A 26,568-nucleotide genomic window follows, 5' to 3' on the forward strand; every position below is an offset into this window, starting at 1 on the left:
GAAGTGCAAGAATCCTGAATCAGCTGAAGTCACAAGTGTGACTGAGTGTAGAGATGTTTTTGAGCATAGACGTCTTATATGGTCATCAAACGTTGGCTGAGGGTCAGACCCAACACCCAGATTAGTAACTGGGCCGTCAAAGGTGAGATGAGGTATGTGGGGGGTCACTGAACCTGGTGTGGAGCACTAATACGGAGAGCTTCAGTTTTGCTGCCGTGTAACTGGAGGAAATTTGTGCTCATCCAGGTCTTTCTATAGGTGCTGAGGGACGACATTACTGCAGGAGGACTTGGGGCAGTTTTGGGCTAACGGTGGCCAAACACAACATTTTTTAAATTTACTTCAAAAGTTAGTGATCCCCTAACGTTTCATCTAATTGGTATTTTTTCCCAAATACCAGCACTTTCAGCCTCAGAGCAAATGCTAGTATGCTAGCATGCTAACACGCTAAATTAAGATGGCTAACATAGAAAACATTATACCTGCGTAACATTTTTTTGGGGAGATTTTAACAATATTTTTTACTTATATCAGTCTCAATAGGATACATAAATATATTAAGATATTTAATATTAATATAATAAATTAAGATATATTGTAATTTTGAACATGTTAGCATACTGATGTTAGCATTTAGCTCTTGTCTTGTTTAAATATACCCTAATTAGCCACATTTTCCAGTGTATGAGTGTTAAATGCTAATAGGCTATAATTTACATGTCCTTAAGGCATCGTGACTGTAGTATTATGATATCATCAGTTTGGTTATTAATGTCATTAGCTATATTTAATTATTGTAATATGTCTAAAAATGCAAAAACAAATCTGCATCTAAAAAAATCTAAGAATGGATTGGTTCTCCATAAACCGCTCTATATTCATAACAAAATACACTAAATTATGTATTAAATGTATCAGGCTAACACTGGCCATCAGCCTTCGGAGATGGAGCGATCGACTTTCCAGGATCAGGCATTCCCGCATCAAAAGTCCCGCAAGACAGAACAACATGAGGCTTAAAACCCATTTTATTATGACAAATGTACAAGATCAGATTCATAAGAAATAACAGTTAACAAAAATGTAAGGAGCAGACAAAACACCAACAACCAGTCTACTAGGATCTATACACAGCGGACAGGGTGTCTTTCCTCCCAGATTCATCATGAGGTAAATAGGAAACTCTGTTAACACTTCAGTCATTGGCACCAACTTCCTCCCTTAATCCCCTTGCAGCCTTTATTTTTCTCAATGAACATAACTTTCTCTCCATTCGTATGCAGGTCTTGCTACTGGTTATTTCATAACCTTGAGATACACATTAATACATCCTCCTTATCTCTGCGGAGAATATAAAACAGTTACATACAGCACACGGACATCCACATCCCATTACTCGGACTCAACCCACCAGAACACACTTCTATAACATTTTTAGAATTGGGATTTGCTATATTCTGTCCAACTAATCTAAAAGCTAAATATTGTGTATAGAAGCCTTAGTTGTGTGCACTGCAAGCAGCACATATATAGGACTTTGTTTTGTCTTGGAAGTTATGATTTTGGCCTTAGCCAGTATCAAAACGCTATGATAAATAGAGTGGTTTATCCTTTGTGAAGACCATGCTGAGACTAATTTACAAAATATTTTACAAAACAGGCTTCATTTCTTCTCTTTAAATCAGATTCAACTGTCCTAGATTATTTTCTATGATAACATCACTTTCTCCCCGAGCGTCTGTAACATGCCTTGGGTCGGTCAGCGCATGCTTAACAATGCAGTTTCACTGCGATTCTGAGATATTCCTGTGGCGTCCTTGAGCAATAATGCAACAGATCAGGAGATAATAGACATCCTTAAAACATGCCAAAGTTTTCTGGTTTTGTTACAAAAACTGTTGTGCCAATATTACTTCCCTACAAAAAGAAAACTATTAGAAACTCATGCAATCCCAAAGAATTGCCCAATATATTTTTCCATGATTAAAAAAATGCCTCTAAATATATTACAGCAAAAACTACAGATATACACACAGACTGGTTCCAGCAGAGGTCAGTGAAGTCATTGGTTTGTTGTTGGTTTTTTTTTTTTTTTGTTATTTTTCTGTCCGTACCCCCCTCCTCCCAGCATCCTGATGTGTCGCCTCAAAACAAATTATTGAACTGAGCTGTTTATTTCTCACAATCCTCATGTTGTTTGAGGTCTTAAAGTTGTCAATTTACTGCAACCTGACCTGAACGTGAACTCGAGATTATGAAAATAGAGGATGTGAATAGAAAAATGGGTTTTTATATGCTTGGAGGCTGATTTTTATGTATGCAGGAAGTGAAGAGGGAGGTGAATAATAAACAAAAAGAGGGAGAAAAAAAAAAGGGGAGCTGAGTGTTTTGAGTTAAAAAAAAAAAAAAGCCATAGAGTTTGCAGGTTTGTTGATCTCTATGAAGGACAATGTACAAAGAAAATAAGACACTACATTTTCGGTCAAAGAGACAACGACAAAAAAAGGTTTAGATATACAAAAAATACATCATTATTTAAAAAAAAAACAAAACACAAAAAATAGATGTTATAAAGAGGAAGCTAGACTAGATCTCAAGATTAGGAAGGACAAGAGACTTTTACTTCTGATTTTGTTTCCCCAAACAAAACTATAAAAACCGGGAGTTCACCACTGATACTGATGGCAGCGCACATAGTTAAAATAATTATACATGTATACAATATACAAAAGCTACGCTATCATTTAACAAAAAGTTCAAATGAAGGTTGGTCATATATATATACATTCACACCTTCAGATGAGGCGAGGGCTTGAATATATATGCATGACATTTCAAATATTCAGGGTATAAAAACTGGGAATAATGTGTTTTTTCTTATTATTTCTCCCCCCACATACACACACACACACACACACACACACACCTCCATATCTGACCAGCAATATCTCATGTCGGGTGTATGAAGGGGTTAGCTTATCAAATACGTGATCTAAATAGACATGATCCTCCCCCTTTACCCACAAAATAGAATAAATAAAGCTTTCACAAATTAAAAACAACAACAAAAAAAATTTAAAAAAAGGGGATAAAATGTTAAAATCTTTTTTTAAACAGACGCCCAGAACTTCAGGTCAATTATGGAATGACTTACTTTTTTTTTTTATTCCTATAAAAAATTAAAAATCAGTCATTTAGCATTCAAATAGACAATTTTCCAATTTTCCAAATATGTAGACGAGAACAGGAGCTCAATTTGAAAGAAATCTTGGATGTGACAAAAAAAAAAAAAAAAAACAGGACAGAAGAGATGAATGACACGTTTAGAGGAAGGAGGTGGTTTGGCAGTGGAGCTGGATGACGTGCGGGGAGGTTAAAACAGATTATTACAAAACAAATGAGACTTGATAGTTTGGTGCCCTTATTCGTGGTACAATCCCCACATGGACAGCTTCAGACTGGTGATCCAGTTCTTACTGTATTAGAGATTTCTGAGAACCAAAGATCCAGATGACACCAGTAAAAAAAAGAAAGGACGAAAAAGGAAGTGTTGGTGTGGGAAGGAATAATAAAGTTACGCAATATAAAAATACAATACCACAAAAAAAAAATGAAACAGTACACCAGTTTGTTTGTTTTTTTTTTTACAATTGTTCGTTATTGCAGACGTAGTCCACTAGGTCTGTGACTCCTAACAGGTCGTCTTCGTCGTCCTCCTGCGCTGCCATGTCCTGGGCGACCAGACCGTTTGGCGCTATGGCGGCGGCTGGCGTGGCACTGATGTTTTTGGGTGGCTCCAGGTTTGCAGTGATGCCCGGAGCGTCCCTCGAGAGACCCTCGACGCTCTTAACCTGGTTCTGTCCGTTGGTGGGAGGCAGCTCCACCGCATTGCAGTCCAACTGGTTTGTTCCCTTTGTCAGAGCGCTGCCTTCCTCCTCTGCTTTTTCAGCTGCTTTCTTCTCTTTTAGTTCTTCCTCCTCCTCCTCCTCCTCCTCCTCCTCCTCCTCGTCCGAGTCGTCCGAGTCGATGCGGTTCACCCGTTTACGGACGGGACGATCCTCCTCTGACGATTCATCCTCCGAGTCGTCGTCCGAGTCGTCCTCTTCGGAAGCTCTCCTGCGTTTTAGCGCGAGCCGTCTGTGCCGCTGCCGGGAATCTTCCTTTGAAGAGTCGGCTCTCCTCTTCACCCTCGGATCCCTCGACTCTTCGTCAGAGTCTCTGGAGAAATTCGCTGGGAAAAAGAAAACCAGAGACACCTTCAGCTGCCTTGTAGTTCTGTAATGATACATATTTTTCCACTACGAGGAATAAAAAAACCTTTAACCTGCAGCTTTTCACGACTTAAACCTTTAAGAACCTTTAAGGTTTTGATTTTATAAAAGAATAAAAATATAGAAAAATGTGTAGTACAACATGACAACATTTATGGATGCCTAACTTGTTCTAAAAACAACAACATATAGCCGCCTAGGTAAAACATGCAATTTCCATTATCCATTAATCTGCCGATAATTTTCTCAAACGATTAATCATGTTGCCTATAAAACATTACAAAATAGAGAAAAATGCCTGTTATAATTTCCTAGCACCAAAGCAAGCACATCGTTTATCTGACAACAGTCCAAACCCAAATATATTCAGTTTACTATCATGTATGACACAAAAAAGCTTCAAATCCTCTAATCAGAGAAGCTGCAACCTGCAAATATTTGTCATTTCTGCTTTAAAAAAAATGACTTTCTGTCATTATTGAGTGATCGATGCAGCTCTAAAGACATGTAGCGACTAAGCCATTCATCCATTTGAAAGGGTTCAATATCAAGAGTATCTCAAGGTCGCTGTCCATGGTGCTGAAAAGGTTCGTCTTCAGTGTTTTGGTGTTAATTAATGTAAGAGCCGTTATATTCTGACGCATTAAACACAAAGAATAAATGAAACAAGCATATAAAATAAACAGCGGCGCTAAACAACAAAAGAACAAATCAGACAATTATCTACCAAAATATATTTATGGATCTTACGTTTAAAAAAGTGAGGTAAGTGTTTTTTCAAGGACTGAGACATGAGCCTCATGCAAGAACCACGTATGAACAGATTCATTCTTAAGAGGCTCAAGTGATTTGTGACATTCATCACTTTATATATATATATATATATTTATATATATATATATATATATATAATATATATATATAATACAAAAAAAACTAATGCAAACTTAATGTTATGTTCATTCTGTTACTGAGAGTTTTTGGATTTTATGATCTCTGTTGGCAGATTTTGTCTCCAACTACAGACACTGAACATATCGTGTTTTTGTCTGCTGATTTCTAAAAGCAGGACTTGAAGCTCCACAAGTGTGAAATTGTTTTTAATCTTTGGGAACATTTTTTTTGTGAATCAAACTCATGAACAAGTTCGGGCAGTTAAGAGAGTTTGTTGAATCCAGCTTGGAACACCAGTACAAACAAACCTCACAGAAAAAAATAAAAAGAGTTTTCGGAGAATGAAAATGTTCTTGCATGAGGTCCAATATCATATTCACAGAAGCAGAGGTTATCTTCTAGTGGAGCAACAGGAGGTCTTATGCTAAAGTCTGTTTTTCGCCTTGAATAGTGTTTCCCTGCTACTGCCCTGATTGGAGTTGGGGCAAGGTCCAAACAAAACGCAGCATGTGTTTGAGGCAGAACGAGCCACATCTGTGCCTGAAAAAAATGCTGCAAAAACCTCAGTAAATCAGACCCAGAACGTCACGACAAGGAACTCAAAAACAAAGTCCAAAAACTGACGGGGCAAATCATTTTTACAGGAACCTGAGAGGAAAACAAAATGAAGAATTAGCTGCACATGTTTAGACCTTCGAAACCTCCTTTTCCAAAAACGGGGTGACTCAGATTAGAAAAGCGTTATTATTATTATTATTATTATTCCTACTGGCGTTGTGGAATCAAGATCATGGTCCAGATCTGTCCTGTGTGTCTCTGACTGACCTTCGCTATCGGAGCTGTCCTGGCGACGTCTGGGTTTCATTTTGTCCCGGTTGGTTTCTGCCTGAGATCCTTCGGACTCGGACGTCTCACAGTAGTTCACCTGCTTCTTCTGACTCCGCCGAGACCGCCGTCTACTCATATCCAGATCACTGTCGCTGTACTCGCTGGAGCCTTCGGTCACTGCGCACACGCACACACACACACACACACACACGCACACACACACACAAAATAACGGGTCACAAATTTTTTGATATTCTGTCAAAGGGACACGGAAACTCAAATAAGAATGTAAATCACACAACAAATAACAGGTCCTTTATGAAAATCATTGACTGTTAAACACATACAGATGTTTAAAAGACAATATTAGACTTATTCATACTAAAATCTGCTGCCAAGAATACAAAGCTTTAGTGTTTGGAAGAACTGAGAATCTTCTGAAAGAGCATTTATGTTATTTGGGCGACAACTGCCAATTATTTTCATCATCAATAAATATGTTTTTTTTTTTTTTACATAACTTAAAATATACAACTGAAAAGCTGCAAATCCTCACATTTGAAAGAGTCATTTTTGTTTAAAACAATACTGAAACAATTATTCGATTATTAAAATAGTTGCCGATTAATTTTCTATAGAGATGCGCGCACACACACACACACACACACACACACACACACACACACACACACACACAATCTAGATCTGATGACCAAACAAGTAGAGCAGAGTGAAAAAACACTTTTCACCCGTTGAGTGTTACAAATAAGTATTAAAATGACACGAGAGATGATATTTGTTATGTAAGTAAAGTGTTTTTTGATAACACTAAAAAAAAATTAGGATATTATAAAATAATATAGGTTAAAAATAGGGAGTTAAAGTACTTCCTGGTTCCCATCAGGGTTGATCTGCAACACTGACTAATATTTTATGAGTATTTTTACTTTGAGTTGACTTCAATGAACTTTCAGTTCATCATGTGGTTAGAAAACTAAATACAGTTTTTATGTTTTATGTTTAATATGAACGATGTTTTATTATGAACATACAACTGAATTTTCCATTAAAGAAAAGTTACAAAAACGTTTGTTTATGTTGTCAATTATTGTTCTTAGAAAGAAAGAGAAGTGAAATTCAGAACCGGCAGGTCAGACGTTAAAAAAAAGAAAAAAAAAAGGAATCAGAATTGACCAATAAAATTGCAAATCTCTTAATTTTCTGTCAATCTAATAATCGATTTATCAATTAATCGTTGGAGCTCTTCACACTGTGTTCATGTTTTTTAACAAAAATGAACAGAGACGAGAATGTAAAGACGGCGTAAAGTCACGCTCGTCTACAACAAGCTATGTACCTATTTCATCTTCATCTTCATCATCTGTCTCTTCTTCTTCTTCGTCATCCGAGTACCCTCTCGGTCTCCGTCGCTTTCGGGAGCTTCGTCGTCGTGTCGGTGGCCTCTTGACCCACGAAGACTTATGATGCTTCCCGCTGTCGTTGGAGTCCGGCTCTGTTTCGCCCTCCGTCTCGTTTTCCGATACAACAAACTCTTCTTCTGAGCTGCACGCAGTCAGGAACAAAAATAATCAATAAATCAAGTGACTCACATATAGAAATAAGAACTAATTCTAACCCGATGCTGTCGTCTCTATTCCTACCTTTCACTGAGGCGAAACTCTTCCTCGCTTTCCTCCTCGTCCACAGTGCTGTCGCTGTCCAGGTCGTTGAGTCGCCGGCGTTTCTTCTTGCGCTGGCTGATGTTGGGTCGTGGCGGCCGGCCGTTCTCTTTGCCCTCATCTCCTTGGAGGATGGTGGACATGTCCTTTCCTCTGTGTCCCGTGATGTTGGCCATGTCTTTACCCCGGCCAGCGCCTGTAAACAAATATCACCGTTACCTTAAATATAACAAGAGCATCTTCTCACACCGTAAAAAGAACAGCTTGTTCGTCAAATATGAAGCTACAGCCAGCAGGCGGTTAGCTTAGCTTAGCTTAGCTTAGCTTAGCGTAAAGACTGTAAACGGTGAACCTGGCTCTGTTAAGACAGCAAATCTTCCTAAATGTATTTAAACGTCTGCTTTAAAATCAGCAGAGTACGACATCTTCCTACCTCCGCCCTCTGCTTCTTTGATGTCTTCCTCGATTGCCTCCTCGATCGCCTCGTCGAATTCATCAAATCTGTAAAAATGAACATAGACAAGAATCCCATTTCATGACTGGTTGATCACACAGAACTTCTACAGTAAAATCAGATGATTCCTGCAAAGAGAATCATTCCAGGATGAACAGAAAACAGCAGGATGAGGCGTTAAATTTGTTACTTATGACAGCAGACAGGAAAACCCGCTGCAGGACGAGCGGAGCGTCACTGGACAGTGTATATCTGTTAACTGGTGAGTGTATGCTGACAGCCTCAATGGTTGATGGCTGATGTTGACAACGGTACAATAATATTTTGCTGTCATTATGTGCGTTTCCATCCACTTGTTTTTATTCTCATTTTTAAAATTTGAATTTAAAAAACCGATTGGAAACACAGAAAAATCTGAAAAATGTCCTGAAATATCACAAAAAAATTGAAAAGTTGCAACAGAAGCACTTGCAAATGCAATATTTCCATGTTTTCAACCTTGTTTTTCACTGTTGGGTTCAACTGTTGCTTTTTTTAAATTACGTCACCTTGTAGTTGCTGCTTCTTCTGCAATGGTTTAACTGGAGAGTTAACACCACCAGCTGTTTATCTGGACGACCGAACTACTCGCGTAATAGCAGCGGATGGAAACACGCATTTCTTTTGCACAATTATCTGGAAATTCGGTTAAAATCTGCGATACATTTGGATGGAAACCTGACTGCTGTAAATGTCTTGCTGCTGTCTAATGTGTCTGAATGTTTTTTAAGACATGAGTCAAATCATGTAAACAATAAAAAACTACTGAATGTGGATCCAGATGATGAAATATTATAAAGGATGACGCAGAGCACAAACCTGTAGCTGATGTTTTTCTTGGTCCTCGTCGACCTTCGACCCCAGCTCTTACTTCTCTTTGTTTCTTTCTTGTCTTTGATTATAATCTCCGGCTTTTCTTCCACAACCTCAACCTGTACGGAGTGAGAGTCACGTTACAAACATCCACCGGTGAAAGTTTTGCTCTGTACAACGTACCACCACAATTTTGTACTTACGGCGGGCGTGATGATGTTTTCAACACTGATTCCAACGTAGATGAGACGCTCTTTCCTGGACGAGATAACACACATTCAGAAAGCTCAACATAATAGATAAAAGACGGAGTGATTCATTTCAGTGTCAATAAAGTGGCAAAAAGAGGTAAAAGTACCCAGTATTTCACAATAAACAATCTTTTTCTTTCCTTCTTTTCATCTGAAGTCAGTTAAATCTACTTTTCTAAACTACAAACAATTCAGAGAAGCAGTTAATACTGTCAACACTGTGCTGTAGTGTGAGATGTTCTTGTCATGTTGCAACATGTATAAAGACGTCAATCAGGAAAAATAGAAGCAGTGAAACCATAAAACCATCAAACAGCCTGACAGTGACTCTTGTGTTTGATGGGGGTTCGGTACATTAAGCGTCTTTTGTTGGATTCGATTGGGTGTCACTGCTGCGATCTCTAACCCCGGGGGCAGCCTTTATCGGCTTTACACATTTTAATTTAACAGGTCTGGCGCAAAACATCTCACCTTCTCTCAGCTCGTTCCTTCTTTTTCAAAGCGGCGTCGAGGTTTAGCAGCTGCTCTTCTAATTTGTCACAGAGCAGTTTCTACGGAGGGGATGAATGAAACGTTAAAACTAACATCATGTTTAAATGTACATTTTCCATATCTTTAATGTTTTTTGGTGCTCCGACTGGTACGTACGTGTTGACACGGCGGGCAGAACCATTCTCCATCCGGGATGATCATGAGCGGAGGCCTCAGACACGCTGTGTGGTAGCCGCTATCACACGAATCACACAGTAAGATCTAAGAAGACAGATGTTGACAGATGTTAACACCGGTGTTCCAACAGAAACATTTATTTGGTTTTAACGCGTCTAAATTTAACAGAGTTGTGAAATGCAAGGAGCTTCTGGTTCTGGAGGTATTTTTCCACCCTCTGAATTCCCATTTCATTTTTTTCTTTAAACCGTATCTGAAATGTGTCTCCTGGATAACCTAATAATGCTTTAGACTTATATTCTTATTTTTAGTTATTGCAGCCTTTCAGAAATCATATATTTTTTTCGATCTTGTAACGGTAACACAATTCTTTCTCCTTGTTTTATATACAGTTCTACGTCTCTTCTATTTGTCTTTTTCTTCTTCTTGTAAAGTACTTTGTGTAACTTGTGTTTTGAAAAGTGCCATAACAGAAAGCCGTGAAAGTCATGGTGTCATGTCGGGGCGTCTGTGACTCAGTGCAAACTCTCGTCAAAATTAACACCTGTTCCCGCAGTTATTTATTTATTTATTTATATGTATATGTCACCAGACGTGCAACAGAAGGCCGGTTCTCACTTTCTGAGGCAAACACTGATTTAAAACACACAGTAGAATAAAAAGCAATGAAAACATAGAATTATTTACTGCTCTTATTGACTAAATTAACAGAAGTCAATGTTTAAAAAGTAAGCAAGGACACACCTAGGAACAACATATTTGTAGGATGCTATGCATATATATATATATATATATATATATATATATATATATATATATATATATATATATATATATATATATATATATATATATATATATATATATATATATATATATATATATATTCATTTTATTCTCTAATATATGTCATATGTATGCCAGTTGTGTTAATGTATGTTTTTAAATGTGGACCCAGGAAGTCTAGCTGTCTTTAGCTATTAAACAAATGAACATCACAACCGTTGCTCTAAGAAACTGAAACTGTCGTATTTTCAACAAAGTAAAACAATTACTTTGTGAGCAAATTTAAAAAACTACAAGCGCTGGTACTTGTGTTACTGTAACTTGATACTGTAATCTCTGCTGTCTAAATACTTCGACAGCGTTCGCTTCTCTCTGTCCTGCTGTTATTTCAGACCGCGATCCCTCCACTCGCTCGTGGACTCGTCTCCTCTGTCGAGCCGTGATGTTTGGCCTGCCAACATCTAGGGTTTATGGGAAACGGTGTTTGCTAAAGGCCGCTAAAAACATAAATTAGGGATGCACGATATTATCGGCATGTCATCGGTATCGGCTGATAAAAGCTCTAAAATGAAATATCGGCATCGGCGAATTCCGCCGATTATGAGAGGCAGATATGTCGCCATCTCCTCCGCCTGACTGTGCTTCCCTTGAAGGACCGTTTCACCCCGACGGTCCCGGTGTTTCCTCCGCAGGCTGCACTTCACTCAAGCTGCCCGTCAGACCCGCTGCTTCTTCCCATGACGTACTGCGGTGTTCGGCTGCACAGATAGGTAACACCTCGGCTGACAGGATGTACCACTCTGCCTTGAAAAAATAAAAAACTTCATCTTCTTCTTCTTGGATTATAACGGCGGTTAGCAACCAGCGTATTAGCTGCATTATCGCCACCTTCTGCTCCGGAGTGTGGACCAGAGATTAAATCCTCCACATTAATCCTGTCTGTCTAATAAACTCAAAGAAAACTCTACTGCTCCTCCCGCTTGGCAGGTTCATTAAAGTTTTAATGCTGAGCTCCTGAACTCCAGTCTTCCTAAATTCTTCCTTCATATATTGTCTTTCTTGATCATATTTAGTACAATCTAAGCTTGCATTGCATAATAGTCGTATAATATCGTGCATAAACATCGGATAACGATCAATATCAGATCATTTTTTGAGAAACTATCTAAACATATGATGTTATATACGACATACTGTTGAGAAAGGCTTTGGTCTAAGGCTGGATATTTTTGTTATTAGCGTAGTTACAAATATTTTAAATGAGGGATTCTGGTTTCGCTTCTGCTCATAAAGGCCGGAACGTTAAGGAGAACCTGCAGGAACCCACCAGCTCAGGGTGATTTGGAAGACCACAATGTTTGCAGGGGTCGTCGTTTGGAGGTAGGTCGTCATCCGAGGATGTCGAGGAGTCCGAGTTTCGTCTTTCTCGGTTGCGGTTCCGCCTCTTTCTGCTCCGCTCGACCTTGTAGTCTTCGTCGCTGTCGTCCTCCTCCTCGCTCTCCTCGTCTTCGCTGGACTCCTCGTCGCTGTTTTCGTCTTCGTCTTCGGAGCCTTTCTTTTTACGGCGCGTTCGAGTGTTGGACCACCGCATCTTCCTTCTCTTTCTCCCCTTAAAGAAGAACAACATCGTCATCATCATGCCTACTTTCATAAAAGATGTAACGTAACGATTTCCACCTGGTGAGAAATCTTACCTTGGCTTTAGGCTGACCGTCCTGATCTGCCTTTTTCTCTCTCGGCTTCTTTTGAACAGCTTTCAACTCCTGCTCCTCCTCTTCCTTGTCCTCCTCCTCCTCGTTTTTTTCCTTCTCACTCTTCTCAGCCGGCGGAGGAGCCTGCGATTTCTCCAGCTTCCTGTCGTGGATCTCTACCACCTTCGGTGTCGGTCTAGAGATCCTCGGTGATCTTCGAAGAGATCTCCCCCCGGTGTTCGTATCCGACTCTGAATCCGCTTGTCTCTCCTCTCTCTGGAGTGCCGCTTTCCTCCGGTGGGTTGGAGGAGCCTTGACTTTCCGATGGGCGACCGCCTCTTTAACATCCGATGGAACGTCGGTACCGTTCGCCACCTCCTTTTTTGTTGCAGAGTCCTCTTCTTCACTTTTGCTTTTACTTTCCTCGTCGGTTGGCTTGACGGCGTCTGGGTGGGGGCTCGGTTTCTCAGTCTTAGTTGAGGATTCACCGTCTGTTCCCTCTCTTTTGGTTGAGGTTTCCCTCTCTGTATGAGCTTGTTTCTCCTTTGTTCCGTCAGTTTTTGAGAGTTTATCTGTCGCCGAATCCTCTTTACTGCTACTTTCTTTATCTTGACGTGGGAGTTTCTCACTTCCGTTTGTACGTTTTTCACTGTCGGCGTCCTTTTTACTTTCTTTTGATGGATTCTCTGCCTCGGTTTTATCGGGCTGTTCTTCAGTTACCTTCTCCTCTTCCGTGTCCGGCCTTTTGGGTTTTTTATCATCTTTTTCAGAGACGCTCGTCTTCTCGGCGGGGCTGGATGATTTATCTTTCCCTTCAGATGCTTCCTCTGTCGTCTTCTGTACGACTGCGTTCGTTTCGATTTCGTCATCCTCCCGTGGCTTCGTCAGATCGCGTTTTACGGCCGCCGCGTCTTCCTTCGTTGGCCTGGGCGTAGAGTCGCTCACCTTGGTAACATCACGTATCGTATTGTCTTCACAGTTGACGGTTTTCTTTATGTCTTCGGGCTTTTCTGTCTCGTCAGGCTTTTCGGCCTTTCCCGTCTTTTTCTTTTCGGGTTTGTCCATCTTTTCGGTCTTGTCCGTCTTTTCGAGCTTGTCCGTCTTTTCAGGCTTGTCCGTCTTTTCGAGCTTGTCCGTCTTTTCAGTCGTGTCCATCTTTTCAGTCGTGTCCATCTTTTCGGTCGTGTCCGTCTTTTCGGTCTTGTCCGTCTTTTCAGGCTTGTCCGTCTTTTCGAGCTTGTCCATCTTTTCGGTCGTGTCCGTCTTTTCGAGCTTGTCCATCTTTTCGGGCTTGTCCGTCTTTTCGAGCTTGTCCATCTTTTCGGTCGTGTCCGTCTTTTCAGTCGTGTCCATCTTTTCGGGCTTGTCCGTCTTTTCAGGCTTGTCCGTCTTTTCGGTGTTAGTCTTGGAGGCTGCATTGGCTTTCTCAGTTTTCTCGTCGACAGCGGGAGTCATCTCTGCGTCTTTGAGTTCTTCGTCTTGCTTCTCTGCAGGTTTACATGATTCTGATTTGTCTACCTTTTTAATAACTGACGACTCCGAACTCTCCCTAGTGTTGGATGTCTCTTCTGATTTCTCACTGATTGACGGCTTGTCTGCCTTTTTAATGACTGTAAAGCTTTGATTGACTTCTTGTGTTTCTGGAGTCTTTGTATCGTCGCCGTCTTTTATTATTTCTGTCTTTTTGATGACAGATGGTGACACAGTGTTCTCAGAGTCGTCAGGTTTTTCTGCAGGATCTTTGTCTGCAGACTGTGTTTCTGTTGTTTTAATTACTCCCGGCTTCTCCTTCAGTGCGGCGCTATCCGATTTCTCTACTTTACTCTCAGTTTCTTTAGCATCACTCATTTCTGTTTGTTCTGTTACATTTTCTGTCACCTCTGACTTCTTCGTCTCTTCTGTCTGACTTGACTCTGATGTGTCCACACAGCCTGGTTTTCCCTTTGATTTTTCTGAATCTTTTGACTCAACTTCTTTGGATTTGACCTCATGATTCAAACTGAATTTCTTCGTCTCATCGGTCGTTAATGTTTTATCGGTTTCCTTTAATGTGGTGGTCTTGTCCACCGTAGAAGACTCTTTTGCATCTGCTGGTTTGGATTCTTTCGTTTTTTCATCCTCTTCGTGATTAGACGACTTCTCATGTGTGTCTTTAGGTAAAGATGGCGACTCTGCTGTTGGTTTTGGAGGAGACTCGTGTGCTTCCCTCTTTTCTGTAGTGCTTTCCTTTTCTACCTGCATATTTTGATCTTTCTTGTCCGAGTCTGCTCGGTGTGATGCGACCGCCTCTGTGACCTTCTCAGCACCGGAAGCTCCATCCTTTTTATCTTTCGTGCCATCTTTGTCTGTGGACGGTGAGTCATTTTCTCTGACTTCTACAGATTTACCTGCAGCTGCTTCAGTCGTCTGTTCTTTGTCGACGGCGGCGGCATCTTTCGGTGACTCGCTCGAATGACTTTTCTCTGATGTCGGCTGAACTTCACCGTTAACGTGATCGTTTACACTCTGTGCTTTCTTTCTCTGCTCAGGAGTTGCATCAGTTTTAGGAGCTTCTTTATTCTGAGAAACTGATGGATTTTGCACAATAATAGAGCTGCCGCTATTTTTACTTTTTTCAAAGTCTTCACTAAACTTCATTCCTCTTTTTTTCAGAGGGATTTTGGCCTGCTGGTCGTTCTTCATCGCCTGTTGAATCTCCCCTGCGCTGTTCTTCTTGGCCTCCTCTCCTTTTTCTGCCTTTACTGATATACAAAGTGCCTCAGAGGCGGGAGCTGGTTCACTTGTTGCTGTGCTGGATTTAGTGTCTGACACCTCCATCGGCTCTTCTTTGATGTTCTGGGCTTTTGTACTGATACTGTGATCCCCTGCGGCCTTTTCTGAATTAAGTTCAGACTCAGTTTTGCCTTCGACGACGCCGTTCAGTGACGATTTGGCCTCAGACGCTTCTGATTTCAAGTTGTCTTTCTCCACAACTTCTCCGTTGCTCTCAGTCTTCGGTGAGACTGGGCGGACGGCTTTGTCGGAGTCTTTGCTGTCTTCATCTGATTCAGTCTTTGTAACTTCACCTGTAATATAAATATGTAATAAAAGAAATTAACGGTTATAAATAATTCAGAAGACAGATGGGAATCTTTGTGAAGGTTTGTGTCTCATAAATATGATGCAGCAAAAACTGGGCTCCAAGGTTTGTTTACATTCATTTGGAAGCGTGTTACAGTCTTCTGCCCGTATGAGAATGATAAAAAGTGTCATTTACTGACCAACATCACTGGCTGGAGTTTGATTTGTAAAATAGAAATTGCTCTGTGTGCTCCGCTGTCCGCTCATCTGTTGGTAACATTATGTCTCCAGCAATCTGGACCAATTACTTTCTTCCCCCAAAAGAGTTGGCTGGACATTTTGTACAACAGAGCAGTGTGTGTTGTAGAGCTGCAACGATTAGTCATATCAAAAGAAAATTTACCAGCAATTATTTTAATAAATCGATTCATCTCTACAGTCATTTTTCAAACAAATCATATATGATAGTAAATGAAATGTCCGACAAAACAAACAATTTAAGGACACCACTTAAGCCTCTGAGACTTTCTGATGGACGTTTTTCATTTCTTTTTGATTTTTCATCAACTAAACAATTAATTGCTTAATTGAGAAAATAAACGCCAGATTAAATCGATAATGAAATTAAGCGTTGGCTGCAGTCCTAGCGCGTTGGTGCTGGAGTTTTAAGTTAATTAAGTAATTAAATCCAAAATGTGCCTGCAGATAACTTCTTTCCACAAGTTTAATGTTATCAACGTCATAACAGAATTGATTTTTAGAATCTGTGAATCACAGATGATAAGAACTGATTCTTATGTTACTTGATTTTCTTTCCATCTCAGTGTAAAAAAAAATTGTATGAAGAACATTTGTTTGTTTGCTTGAAACATGGCATTGACCAACTCAAAAGTAGGAAAAAAAGCGGTTCTTTCAAAACCAAATAAGAGAAAAATGATATTAATAGTCTGTAAAGAAGCAATTTCCACATGTTACATTTACCTTCTGCTTTTTTAGCCTCTTCATCTCCAGGTTTGGTTTCCTGTTGTTGCTTTTTCAACAGCTCGGGATCAATTTGTGTCTTCAGCAGAGCCACGACCTCAGCCAAGTCATTTCTATCTCTACAGGGACGAAAGAGGAGGATAAATATAACTACTCCATTTTCAGAATAAATAATAACACACAGTGCCTTCTTCTCCCCGCTGAGCATTTACATTTAAATTTAATTTCAGAGCCTGCTGCGTATATCTTCCATTAAATAATAACTACTGTCTGTTTTACCTGACTATGCACTTCCACGACGACCCGTCCAGGTCGTCCTGCTCCTCCACATAAACGCGCACGTTGTCGTCTTGATCCAGTTGAAACCAATACATCTGGCCGTCTTTGTCCCGGCCAATCGGCTGCAGGCGCATTTTATCGGGGTCCTCCTCGCTGATGGCAGTTTTGAACTTTACATTTTCATCAAACTGACACTCGCACAAATACTGGAGAAAGAGAAAAGGCACAGAATGTTTCGTCTGATTACTAAAACATTTCTCACAATATGGACATAATGATCTTAACTAGTACAAGTAACAAGTGAAATGTAATATTCTTGAGTTCAGGGAGTAAAAAGATATCTACAGACAACGAATGGACGGCAAAGGTGTGTCATGATGTCACTGTCAACATTTATTAACAGTCTAAAGAAAAAATACCGTATGTAGCTAATAAAGACTGATAATAAAGCAACTGATGATTATTTCCTAATCTATGTAGGTCAAAAAAATACTGAAAAAAAAAAAAAAAAAAAACACCTATTACAATCTTCACAGCAAGATATTCAGTTAACAATGATGTAAAACAGAGAAAAACACAAAATCTTCACAATGAAGAAGCTGGAACCAGAGAATATTTATATATATATATATATATATATATATTATTTTTACCTGAAAAATGACTGAAAAGATCAATATCACCATAGTTGCCAATTATAATATTCTATCAACTTCAGCTCTACTTTCCATTTCTACAAGCAAACACACAACTGTTGAGCTGCAACAATTAGTCGATCGACAGAAACTTTTTTTTTAGTCAGTTGCTGTTCGGCACAATTTGAGGTTAAACAAATGCAGCTGTTTTGGAAGCTGGCGGATGATTAACATGCAAACATTATTTATACAACATAAAAACCTTCTTACAAACTATAAAAAAAACATGAAAACATATTTTTTTCTCTTATGATTTATTCTGTAGTTTCTCACCGGGGAACCTAAGAATAAAAACACTATATGTGATCTATTTTTCACCAGCTTAAGGCCATAAGATAAGATAAGGCCATAAAAAATTTAGAAAACTACAGTCCTTGGCTTCTTCTTCAGCTTTTGCTACTTTGTTAAGATACACCTGTGCTTCTTTCTATAAACTCTTTTCATTAAAGCTGCAATAAAAAATAAATAAATAAAAAAAACAACAGGTGAAGAATCAAGCCTTCCCTTCTAAAAACAACAAAAAACTGCGTTCTTACTTTAAGTATCCCCGTCTTGCACTCCATCGTCATCTCCTTGTACCCTTTTTGTTCGAGTTCCCAGGCCCATGTTGTGTTGAACTCTTGACATATCTGCAACCAAAGTGAGAAATAAGTAAGTCAATCAGCAAATGAATTTAACAGATTATTAAAGCAGCTTGTACAAAGCTTAAATGTGTGACTTATTTCATGCAGAGTATCATAGTTTCCCCGTCATCTGCTTTGGTAGAGCGCTGTTGACTCCATCAAACAAACAATACCAATAAAGTTTGTTCAATCCAGAATAGGACTGTAGTCTGCTGGTCGATTAGTTGGTCGATATACTCTCGTCCGACTAAATTCTCATTGGTCGAATAATCTCCGTGTTATTTTCATAAGGAGAAAAGTGCTACATCAACAGCTTTCCAGGAGTAAACCATTATTTCCCGCGGCGGGAGGGACAGACTAACAAATTACCTGTGAAAACAACGGGGGTGTATTCAAAACACCCCCGTTGTTTTCACAACTTTGAACTCGCCCAACCTAATGGAGACTGCTGGGTCTAACTGTACTCAACGTTTACTAAACGTTTACTGAATATGTGTTTCTCCACAATGACACAACGAGAACCCCCGCCAGGCCAAAAATTTTTTTTTTTTAATATTTGATATTAAAACGCTATCGATTTTTGGGAGTGTCTGTGCGGCGCTGTTCCGGTACGTGAGTCAACCTCGGTGTCGTTGCCTGGGAAACCGTTGGTAGCGTAGCTCCGTTAAGGAGTATGTTTGCGTAGCGAGCGGGAAAGAGCGACGGTCAGAGAAGTGACGGTGGATGCGAGCGGGGCAGAGGAAAAGGTTAGTAGTAAGTTGTCAGTCAGACAGTAAATGTACAGTACAGACTACAGTGTGTCAGTTAATAAATGCTAAAAAGTCACGTCTGTTGTTTCCCCAAATGCGGGAAAAGTGAAGGGGGTTAGCTCCAAAGTTAGCAACAATGGGTTAGCATAACCTGAAGACACAAAACAGAGAAATACAGAACAGACCGTTACCCCCCATATACGATTTTAGTCGACCAGGATTTTCTACAGCCCTAATCCAGAGCCATTTATGCCACTCCAAGCGACATTAGTTTGTAAGTTTATCACTTTGGCAAATAAAATATCAAAAAATTGATTTGGTTTACCCACAAAAGTGAAGTGAGATGAAATCAAAAGTGTGATTCTTGATGCTCCGCCACCTTTGTTGTAGTTCAAACTAATAAACACCTCAGAATAAATTAAAACACCATGAACAACAACGTCAAAGTTAAATCAACACCTCTCTCACAGTCTCAGCACGAACAGAAAGTTACAGACTTCAGAGTTTGACATCGCAGATAGAAATTATGCCCAATTCCATAAAGGCACCCTTGGGTATTACAGTTTTAATAAGCAGGATTTAATGGACGATCTGAGTGTCCCCTGATGGTTTAAATGTGATTTGAGATATTTTTCCACTGGTATTAAAGCAGCATTGATCAATATTTTACATATTACCAAAAGATTAAACGACAAAAGGCCTTTACACACTGGGGGCGTCTTTTCATGCAATTCATTTGTCATTATATTTTTTTGTCATGAGTACTTTCACACAGAACGTTAATATTAAGCGGCGAAAAAGTGACTTAATTTTTTTCTGGAACAAGGTTGATTTTTCTGAGCTTTCACACCACGAATAAAGGCATCAACCAATCACGTTGTGCAGAGCGGCCGTCACATTAGAACCCCTGATGACAATGACAGACCTGTTGATTGGCTGTGTTCCTCATATCAGCCTCTATTGTACAACAAAGGTCAAGGAGACTTCTCTACGTTTTTTTTTTACACTCGTAATCAGCGTAACCAGCACAGACAGCTGTTAAAATCACAGATATCCCGCTTTATAATGTGTTTTGAACTTATTTACTGCATCTACGCTGACTGATCAAGGCTCTCAGATTCCCCTCACTTGCTACTGCAGGTGGGGAAATAAAAATCAGTGAATCAATAAAAACAAACACTGTCGATTTCTTCCCGTGGAGCTGACATGAAAACTCTTTTAGTTTCAGTAAATTTCTGCTGTCAGTCAGCCTGGTGAAGGCAGTTTGAACGGCAGCCGCTGGTCAGGAGCTGCAGCTGACAGACGGCTGCTTCTGTGAACAGAGACGCTGAACGCAGGTCGGAGTTCATCACTGGATGAAATTGAATACATCGTTTTTCTCTGAGGAATGAGCTGCTGCAAATTCATATCGCTGCCGGGATGAATAGTTTTGATTATTTTGTTGTTTATTCATCACAACCTCTGTGTGTAAAGGCCTTGATGTGAAAGGTGTTGCTTGTAGTGATGAACCCACAGAGAATTATCACCGACTCTAGTTTCCACAGCGTTTATCCTCCTTTAACTCACTGTTGTGATTTTACCACCTGCCCGCTCCGCTCTCATCAGTCTCGTTTCCATGACAGCAGGTAGCTGTTTTCAGTGAAAAGGCTCTGAAAACCGACTGTACGCAGCTAAAGAGACAGATATTTATCTCAGGAGTTAGTGGAGACCAAACTAGTAGAGCTGACAGGAGAGTGAATATTGGACTTATATTCATCAGGTGGACAGAAACATGACTCCACATGCATGTTTAATGTTGCTGGATGTGTAAATAAGCAACTGTTTCCTACAAGTTCACCATAACTACTTTTATAGGTGATAATATGTTTTGTTTGCAGCTCATTTTGCTGCCCCAAAGTGGCCAAACAAATACATTTATGCAGCTTTTAAAATCCGTTTTTGGTACCAAATGTGACCAAAAATTCAAAATCTGTATCCACTTTCAAAAAACTTTATTCGTAGTCGCCTCTATGTGTAATAAACATAAAGACTCAAACATTTACCTTGACCAGATACTTCTCCCATCTGTCTGCTGACACTGACTTGCCGATCTTCCTCAGCAACTTGACGTGAAGATCAACCAGCAGCTTCGGGACTGAGGAGACATTAGAGACATTATGGTTACTTCAATTATTTAAAAGTCACTTTAGACTTAACTTTGCATCATGGCGCCTTTAGACTGTAGACAGCTACGATTGTGTTCGAGACAAACTGTGTCAGACTGCACGATGTCAATTTGAGGCTGTAAGATTGTGCAACGAACGCGTCGTAGCTCTATAAAGTATCTGACAGGTGACCGGCTCGTATCATCCGCTTCTATGTTTTTGAAAATGCAGCAAAAATCACACAAACTTTGTTTTTGTTTCCATTGTTTTGTTTTTTGGAGTGTGACGTACATATTCAGGAGAACAAAACCTCTTGTGTCTTATTATGATTTCAAAGATTTCACCATGTTTCCCTCACAATTGGAAACCTTCGTCTCACACAGCTCAAAATCGCACACTGTAAAAGGACCTTTAGTCGAGTAGAGTTTGTGAAAAGCTGCGTGCAGTAAGTAACAATGACAGATCTGAATCAGCAGCTGTCGTCCTCAACAGGCCCAAAATGATGTTTACATTTATAAAACTAACATGTTCTCTTCTACTGTAGCTTAATGCCAACTGATGCACAAGCAGAACATTAGTTTGATGAATTTTATAACAATATTTAATTCCGTGTTTATTGTGTATTTTTGTTGTTTCTGTCTGCTGATTGCGAAACCAAACTTTAATAATTCCTCAGACTATGCAGGTGGACTTATGTTTCAGTGAAGAAGAATAGCAGAATGTTGCAGTCTGTGTAAAATATTAGATTTAAACGCTGGTAGTGTTTTATCATTCTAGACAGAAAGCAGACTTCTGTTTTGATTATGAACAAAAAAAAAAGCGTTGGTCACTTGATAACAAGTGGTCATATAAGAATCAATATCAAGGAGGCCATTCACATCCAAACAGAGTCCCTAAAAAAAAAAAAACTACACATATTACGAGCATCTAATACACAAAACATTAATAAAACCTCAAATAAATGAGAAAAAGTACCACGTATATACACCAACATAGAAAGTAAAAGTAATGAGACAAATAAATAGTCACAAATACAGCGAGGGGAAAGGGAAATTGCAAGAAAAAAGACACTTGCGGGAATGTAATCAGGTGGTGAATTAAGTGTCTTGTAGCAGCATGAAACAGTTATTTCACTATTAAGTGTGTCACGCAGAGATATAAAGCAAGAAGGATCAAAACTGCTACAAGATGACTAAATAACACTTGTTACTTCTATTTGTCCACATAATAAACATTCACACCGTCCTTCACCTTCCACCAACACACACACCTGGGATGCTGCTTGAACAGAGATCATCTGCTGCACCAACAAACAACATTTACTTTATGTTATAATACTGTTATTACTATTGATATGGATCCTACTAATGAAATGAGATCTGACATTGTGTCCTGTGATGGTTTTAGAAATAAAAGTACATGTTTTAAGATTTACAGCAGCCACTGAAGTAAGTCTTGTTGGGAGGTTTCTGCAGTGTTAAATTCAATTGAAGCTTTTTTAACAGCACATATGATTCGATTTAATACCTTTCTCACTGTCAATGAATGACAGAAAACCAGAAGGCTTACAATTTTTCATTTAAACATGAATTTATTGACATTTATATCACATTTTTGTCAGTGCTTCCCTGCTGTATATAACAGTAACTCCTAGTAATATAATTAATCAAGTAGCATGTCCTGGACCCAGATAACTGACAGAAACATAATGGATGGATTCAGCTTTTACAAAATTATGTTTTTGCTAAAATTGACCAGCTGCTGAAGAAGTGTGGCTGCAGTAGTGACTGTCTGTTGCAGGATCTGACGGCGCCGACTCAAACAGTTTCCTGCAGCACAAACCACTGTCTCACTTTTAGTTTATTATAGATTTATGTCACCTGTCAGCCCGCAAACACATATGAAAAGAAGTTATCAATGATATGAAAGTCCACAGCAGAAAAGAGGAAATATTAAAGATCTTTGTAGATGAAATTTAAGACTAAGGAAACTGGATTCAAGGCTTTTTTAAAGACTTTTCAAGACCCACAGATGCCCTGTTTTCACAGCTAACTAGAAGAAATAATAATAACATTGAAAATTACATGTTTTATGTTATAATATTATACTATTATGACTATTGATATGGATCCTACTGTTCAAACGAGATCTGACATTGTGTCCTGCGAAGGTTTTACAAATAAAAATACATGCATCAGATTTACAGCAGTCCTTGCAAAAAGTCTGATATTTTTTCAAAACGACCACTGAAGTAAGTGTTGCTGAGAGAGAACTAATGTTAAAAGGGTTAAAAACACATGAGAGGTGAATCAGGGATGAAATTATTATTATTATTATTATTATCTCTCAGAGGACCTCAGACATGCGTGCAGCAACTAAATAAAATAGTCAAGTCAGCCACAATAAGCTGCACAACCGGAAGTAGAGCAGTTTCACCTGAACAAACATGTCAGTCAATGTGTGGAAATAACATCATCATGCTCTCAATACAGAATAAAGACACAGTAGTATGTTTGTTATTAATGGAGGCATCTGGGATCTTAAAACAGTAAACTCCCTGTAGTTTAAAAAAGAAACTGAAACCTTTTTAATTTGGCTTTTAATTGGAGTTAACTTTACTGGTGTCATTGTTAATGTTTTATTGTATTGTGATCAAACTTCTCTCACTTATTGTTTAGTTTGGTGATCAAACTTTTTTCCTCATTGTTTATTTTCATCTGCTCTTGTTTTGTTGAGCTGCATCCTTGCATGAAAGTAATACAAATACAAATAAACGTATTATCATTATTTATTATTATTATTATTATTATTATTATTTCTACAGACTCTATTCCTCGCATGGACACTATACGTTATATTAACGTAAAACCCCATAATCTTATAGTTGCACATCTGTGATCTTTGATTTAACATGGTGCGTTACATTAATGCAACTTGTAGTATTATTATATTAATAACTGCACACTCCTGGTCAATATTTTGTACATTTCATTTCATTCTCTTCAATTTAAAATTTAAACTTGTAGCAGCTCCTCTCACTTATATTTTACATATTTTTATTGTCAGTTCTCTCTTTTTTTTAATATTATTTAGGATTACTTGAAGTTATGTAAAACTTAAAATATGTCAGCAAACAAATATTTGTTACGTAAAGATATAGTGGAGTAATGGCGTCCTGAGCAGAGAATAAAGTCACACTTCCTCTGTGTGTGTTGTTATCCGAACTTCTGTGTTCTTTGTTTTGATTGTCACACGTGCATGTTAGTATATCTGAGCGTTAGTGGTGTAACGGAACGTAGTTGATCCGTAATCTGAACAGATCGCCTCCCCACAGTTCGGCACACATGTGAACCACAGATTACCTCCGAATTTTAGTGTCTAAAGTAAACAAACTGCTGTAGCGGACAGACAACGTGTCGCTATAAGGGATTTTGAAGAAAACAACCAAACCAGCATCTAACAGGTCTGAAGTGACTTTTGCAGGTTTGTTTACATGCTGTTTAATGTGCTGCAGCTGAGCAGCTAATTAACTATCTAGCCTGCTAACTGACGTTAGCGTTGCACTTTTGACTAATGAATGTTTGTTTGATGGCTCGTTCAACAAGCTGCAGGACAAGATGTGTTTTTGTAAGTTATCATCAAGTTTTGATGATGTGGACACAGGCTGTTGCTTCATTCACCACCATGTTTAAAAGAAAAATGTGTCAAGCCTCATATTGCACTTTAATTTAACAACTGAGTATTGATTATTTTCTATATCTTACAATTTTATTTAAACATTGGACATCTTGAATGTTGTTTTAATTTAAGACCATGGCAAAAGTTCTTTGCTTTCACAGAATAAATGGAAAGCAAAGTTATATTTATCTCCTTTTTTTCCCTCCTGATCTGAAAAATGATCCAAACTGTGACTTTTGTGATCCACTGCACCCCTAATGAGCATGCACGTTAGTGCATGTGAGTCCCTCCCCAACCATTTTCAACATGGCGGCCTGATCACAAACTTTCTCCTATTACAACTAAACAGTCCACTACAATATATGTTTCTTCGCAATACTACAAACAATACATACATTTGTTTTGGTCTGAGATGCTGCTGCTGCTGTAGTGCAGCTATAGTGAGGCTGAATGTTGCATATTGCTCCTTTAATTTTGTATTTATATTTGACTATTATGCACCACAACACCAAGGCAAATTCCTTGTATGTGCAAACCTACTCTGCAATAAACCTGATTCTGATTTTTGTTATTATTTATTATTGTTATTGCACAAAAACATTTGGTGTATTTTGCAAGCTTGCACCGGAAGAGGCCGCGGCTGCGGGAACTTGACGGAAGCTGTGTGTAACCACTACATGGCGAAATGTTTTAACTGTAAATAAAGTGCACAATTTCGAGCCCGTCTCAGACAATACCGTGTTTACCGACTGATTATCAAAATCCACGATGTGTTGCGTGAACTATCGTCATCTTCACCGCTTCGCAAGCACTAATATCCCCGCACATTTCTGCCTGTGTTGCGTTAACGTTACAGCGGCAGATAAAAGGCTGCTGCTTGGAAAAAAAATTAAGCCCAATTCAAAAGCTTAAAAGTGACAGAAAACCTCGGATAAATCGAAGGGCTTACGCCTGAGTGGTCGTTAAATTGTGCGTAGAAACATTTCCCACTTCGAAAGGCAGCTCTGAGGCGCGGTAAACTTAAATTTAACTAAACAACAAGGTTGGAAAACCACACAATAACACACAACTGGCTAACGTAGCTGCTAGCCTGCTAGCTCGGTACCATTATCGTTAGAACAGCGGTGAAGTCTGTCCTCCTCCCCGCCAGTAGATCATTGTTTTTCTGCCTTACCTGAGGACGTGTCCTGCAGATATCTCTCCAGCTGGGGGAAGGTGAGCTCCGGTAAGTCCAACAACGCGCCGTACCGCTCCAGGAAGGAGCAAATCACGGCGTAATTTGGACACAAACCGGGGGAAGAACTCGCCGTTGCCGCCGAAGCAGCCATCTTTTCCAACACCAGTGTCAAGCCAGCCGGAATTAATATATATCACTTCCGGTGTTAACAAAATAAAGCATCGAACGAAATCAGTCCTTTTAAAAATCCAAATTAAAGGGCAAGTTCACAATTTTTTTAAGTCTGTCTTTGTAATGTAGTAAAATGTAGATATTAAAAAATTCAGCCTCTGAAAAATTATTTAGACTTTATTTTAAATTAAATATATTATGTTAGTTACTCATTTATTATTTAAAATGTTTGCGTGCATGTTTTTTGGTCAGGTTGCTTTTTTGAGACTTTATTTTAAATTTCTGAAAAAACCCCCACTAAAAATGGCTGTAAGATTATATGAACAGAAAACAATATATATTTTGTAATGTATTTATTTATTGTTTATTATGTATTTAATTTGTGTGTGGATTAGTGTTTTTTATTAGGTTAAGACTTTCTGAACCTCTTAAAAGGGTAAAAATGCTGTAAGATTATGTGAAAAGATGGCAGTATATATTATATATTGAATTTTTATATATAATTTGTGTGTATAAGTTTTTTTGGTGGGCTACTTTTGCTGAGACTTTATTTTAAATTTCTAAAGAAAAAAAAACCCTGCAGTGTAAGAATACTGTAAGACTATGTGAACAGATGACAGCATGAAAACAAAACCT

The 26,568-nt window shown here is 38.9% G+C and overlaps 1 protein-coding gene across 1 annotated transcript; it reads right to left on the minus strand.

Annotated features, from left to right (window-relative positions):
• Window positions 1–1,010: 1,010 nt before the first annotated feature.
• rsf1b.1 (remodeling and spacing factor 1b, tandem duplicate 1) lies at window positions 1,011–25,962 on the minus strand. Its single transcript, XM_067608802.1, has 16 exons — window positions 25,759–25,962; window positions 20,805–20,896; window positions 17,927–18,019; window positions 16,696–16,901; window positions 16,417–16,535; window positions 12,379–15,440; window positions 12,012–12,293; window positions 9,878–9,982; window positions 9,701–9,780; window positions 9,182–9,236; window positions 8,985–9,097; window positions 8,106–8,173; window positions 7,655–7,868; window positions 7,351–7,556; window positions 5,991–6,170; window positions 1,011–4,231 (listed from the first exon to the last, which is right to left on the minus strand). The coding sequence occupies exons 1-16, from the start codon at window positions 25,910–25,912 to the stop codon at window positions 3,645–3,647; spliced, it is 5,616 nt and encodes a 1,871-aa protein (XP_067464903.1). The 5' UTR covers window positions 25,913–25,962; the 3' UTR covers window positions 1,011–3,644.
• Between the last annotated feature and the right edge of the window lie 606 nt (window positions 25,963–26,568).

Source organism: Thunnus thynnus, chromosome 13 (genome assembly GCF_963924715.1).
Source record: "Thunnus thynnus chromosome 13, fThuThy2.1, whole genome shotgun sequence".
NCBI classification, from domain to species: domain Eukaryota; kingdom Metazoa; phylum Chordata; class Actinopteri; order Scombriformes; family Scombridae; genus Thunnus; species Thunnus thynnus.

Excerpts from the sequence above, each read along its gene's own strand:
- rsf1b.1 (XM_067608802.1), bottom strand. The coding sequence starts at position 25,912 with ATGGCTGCTTCGGCGGCAACGGCGAGTTCTTCCCCCGGTTTGTGTCCA. Across the intron at positions 9,237-9,700 it reads AAGGAACGAGCTGAGAGAAG|GAAAGAGCGTCTCATCTACG; the intron begins GTGAGATGTTTT and ends TATCTCGTCCAG. Across the intron at positions 7,869-8,105 it reads CAAAGAAGCAGAGGGCGGAG|GCGCTGGCCGGGGTAAAGAC; the intron begins GTAGGAAGATGT and ends ATTTGTTTACAG.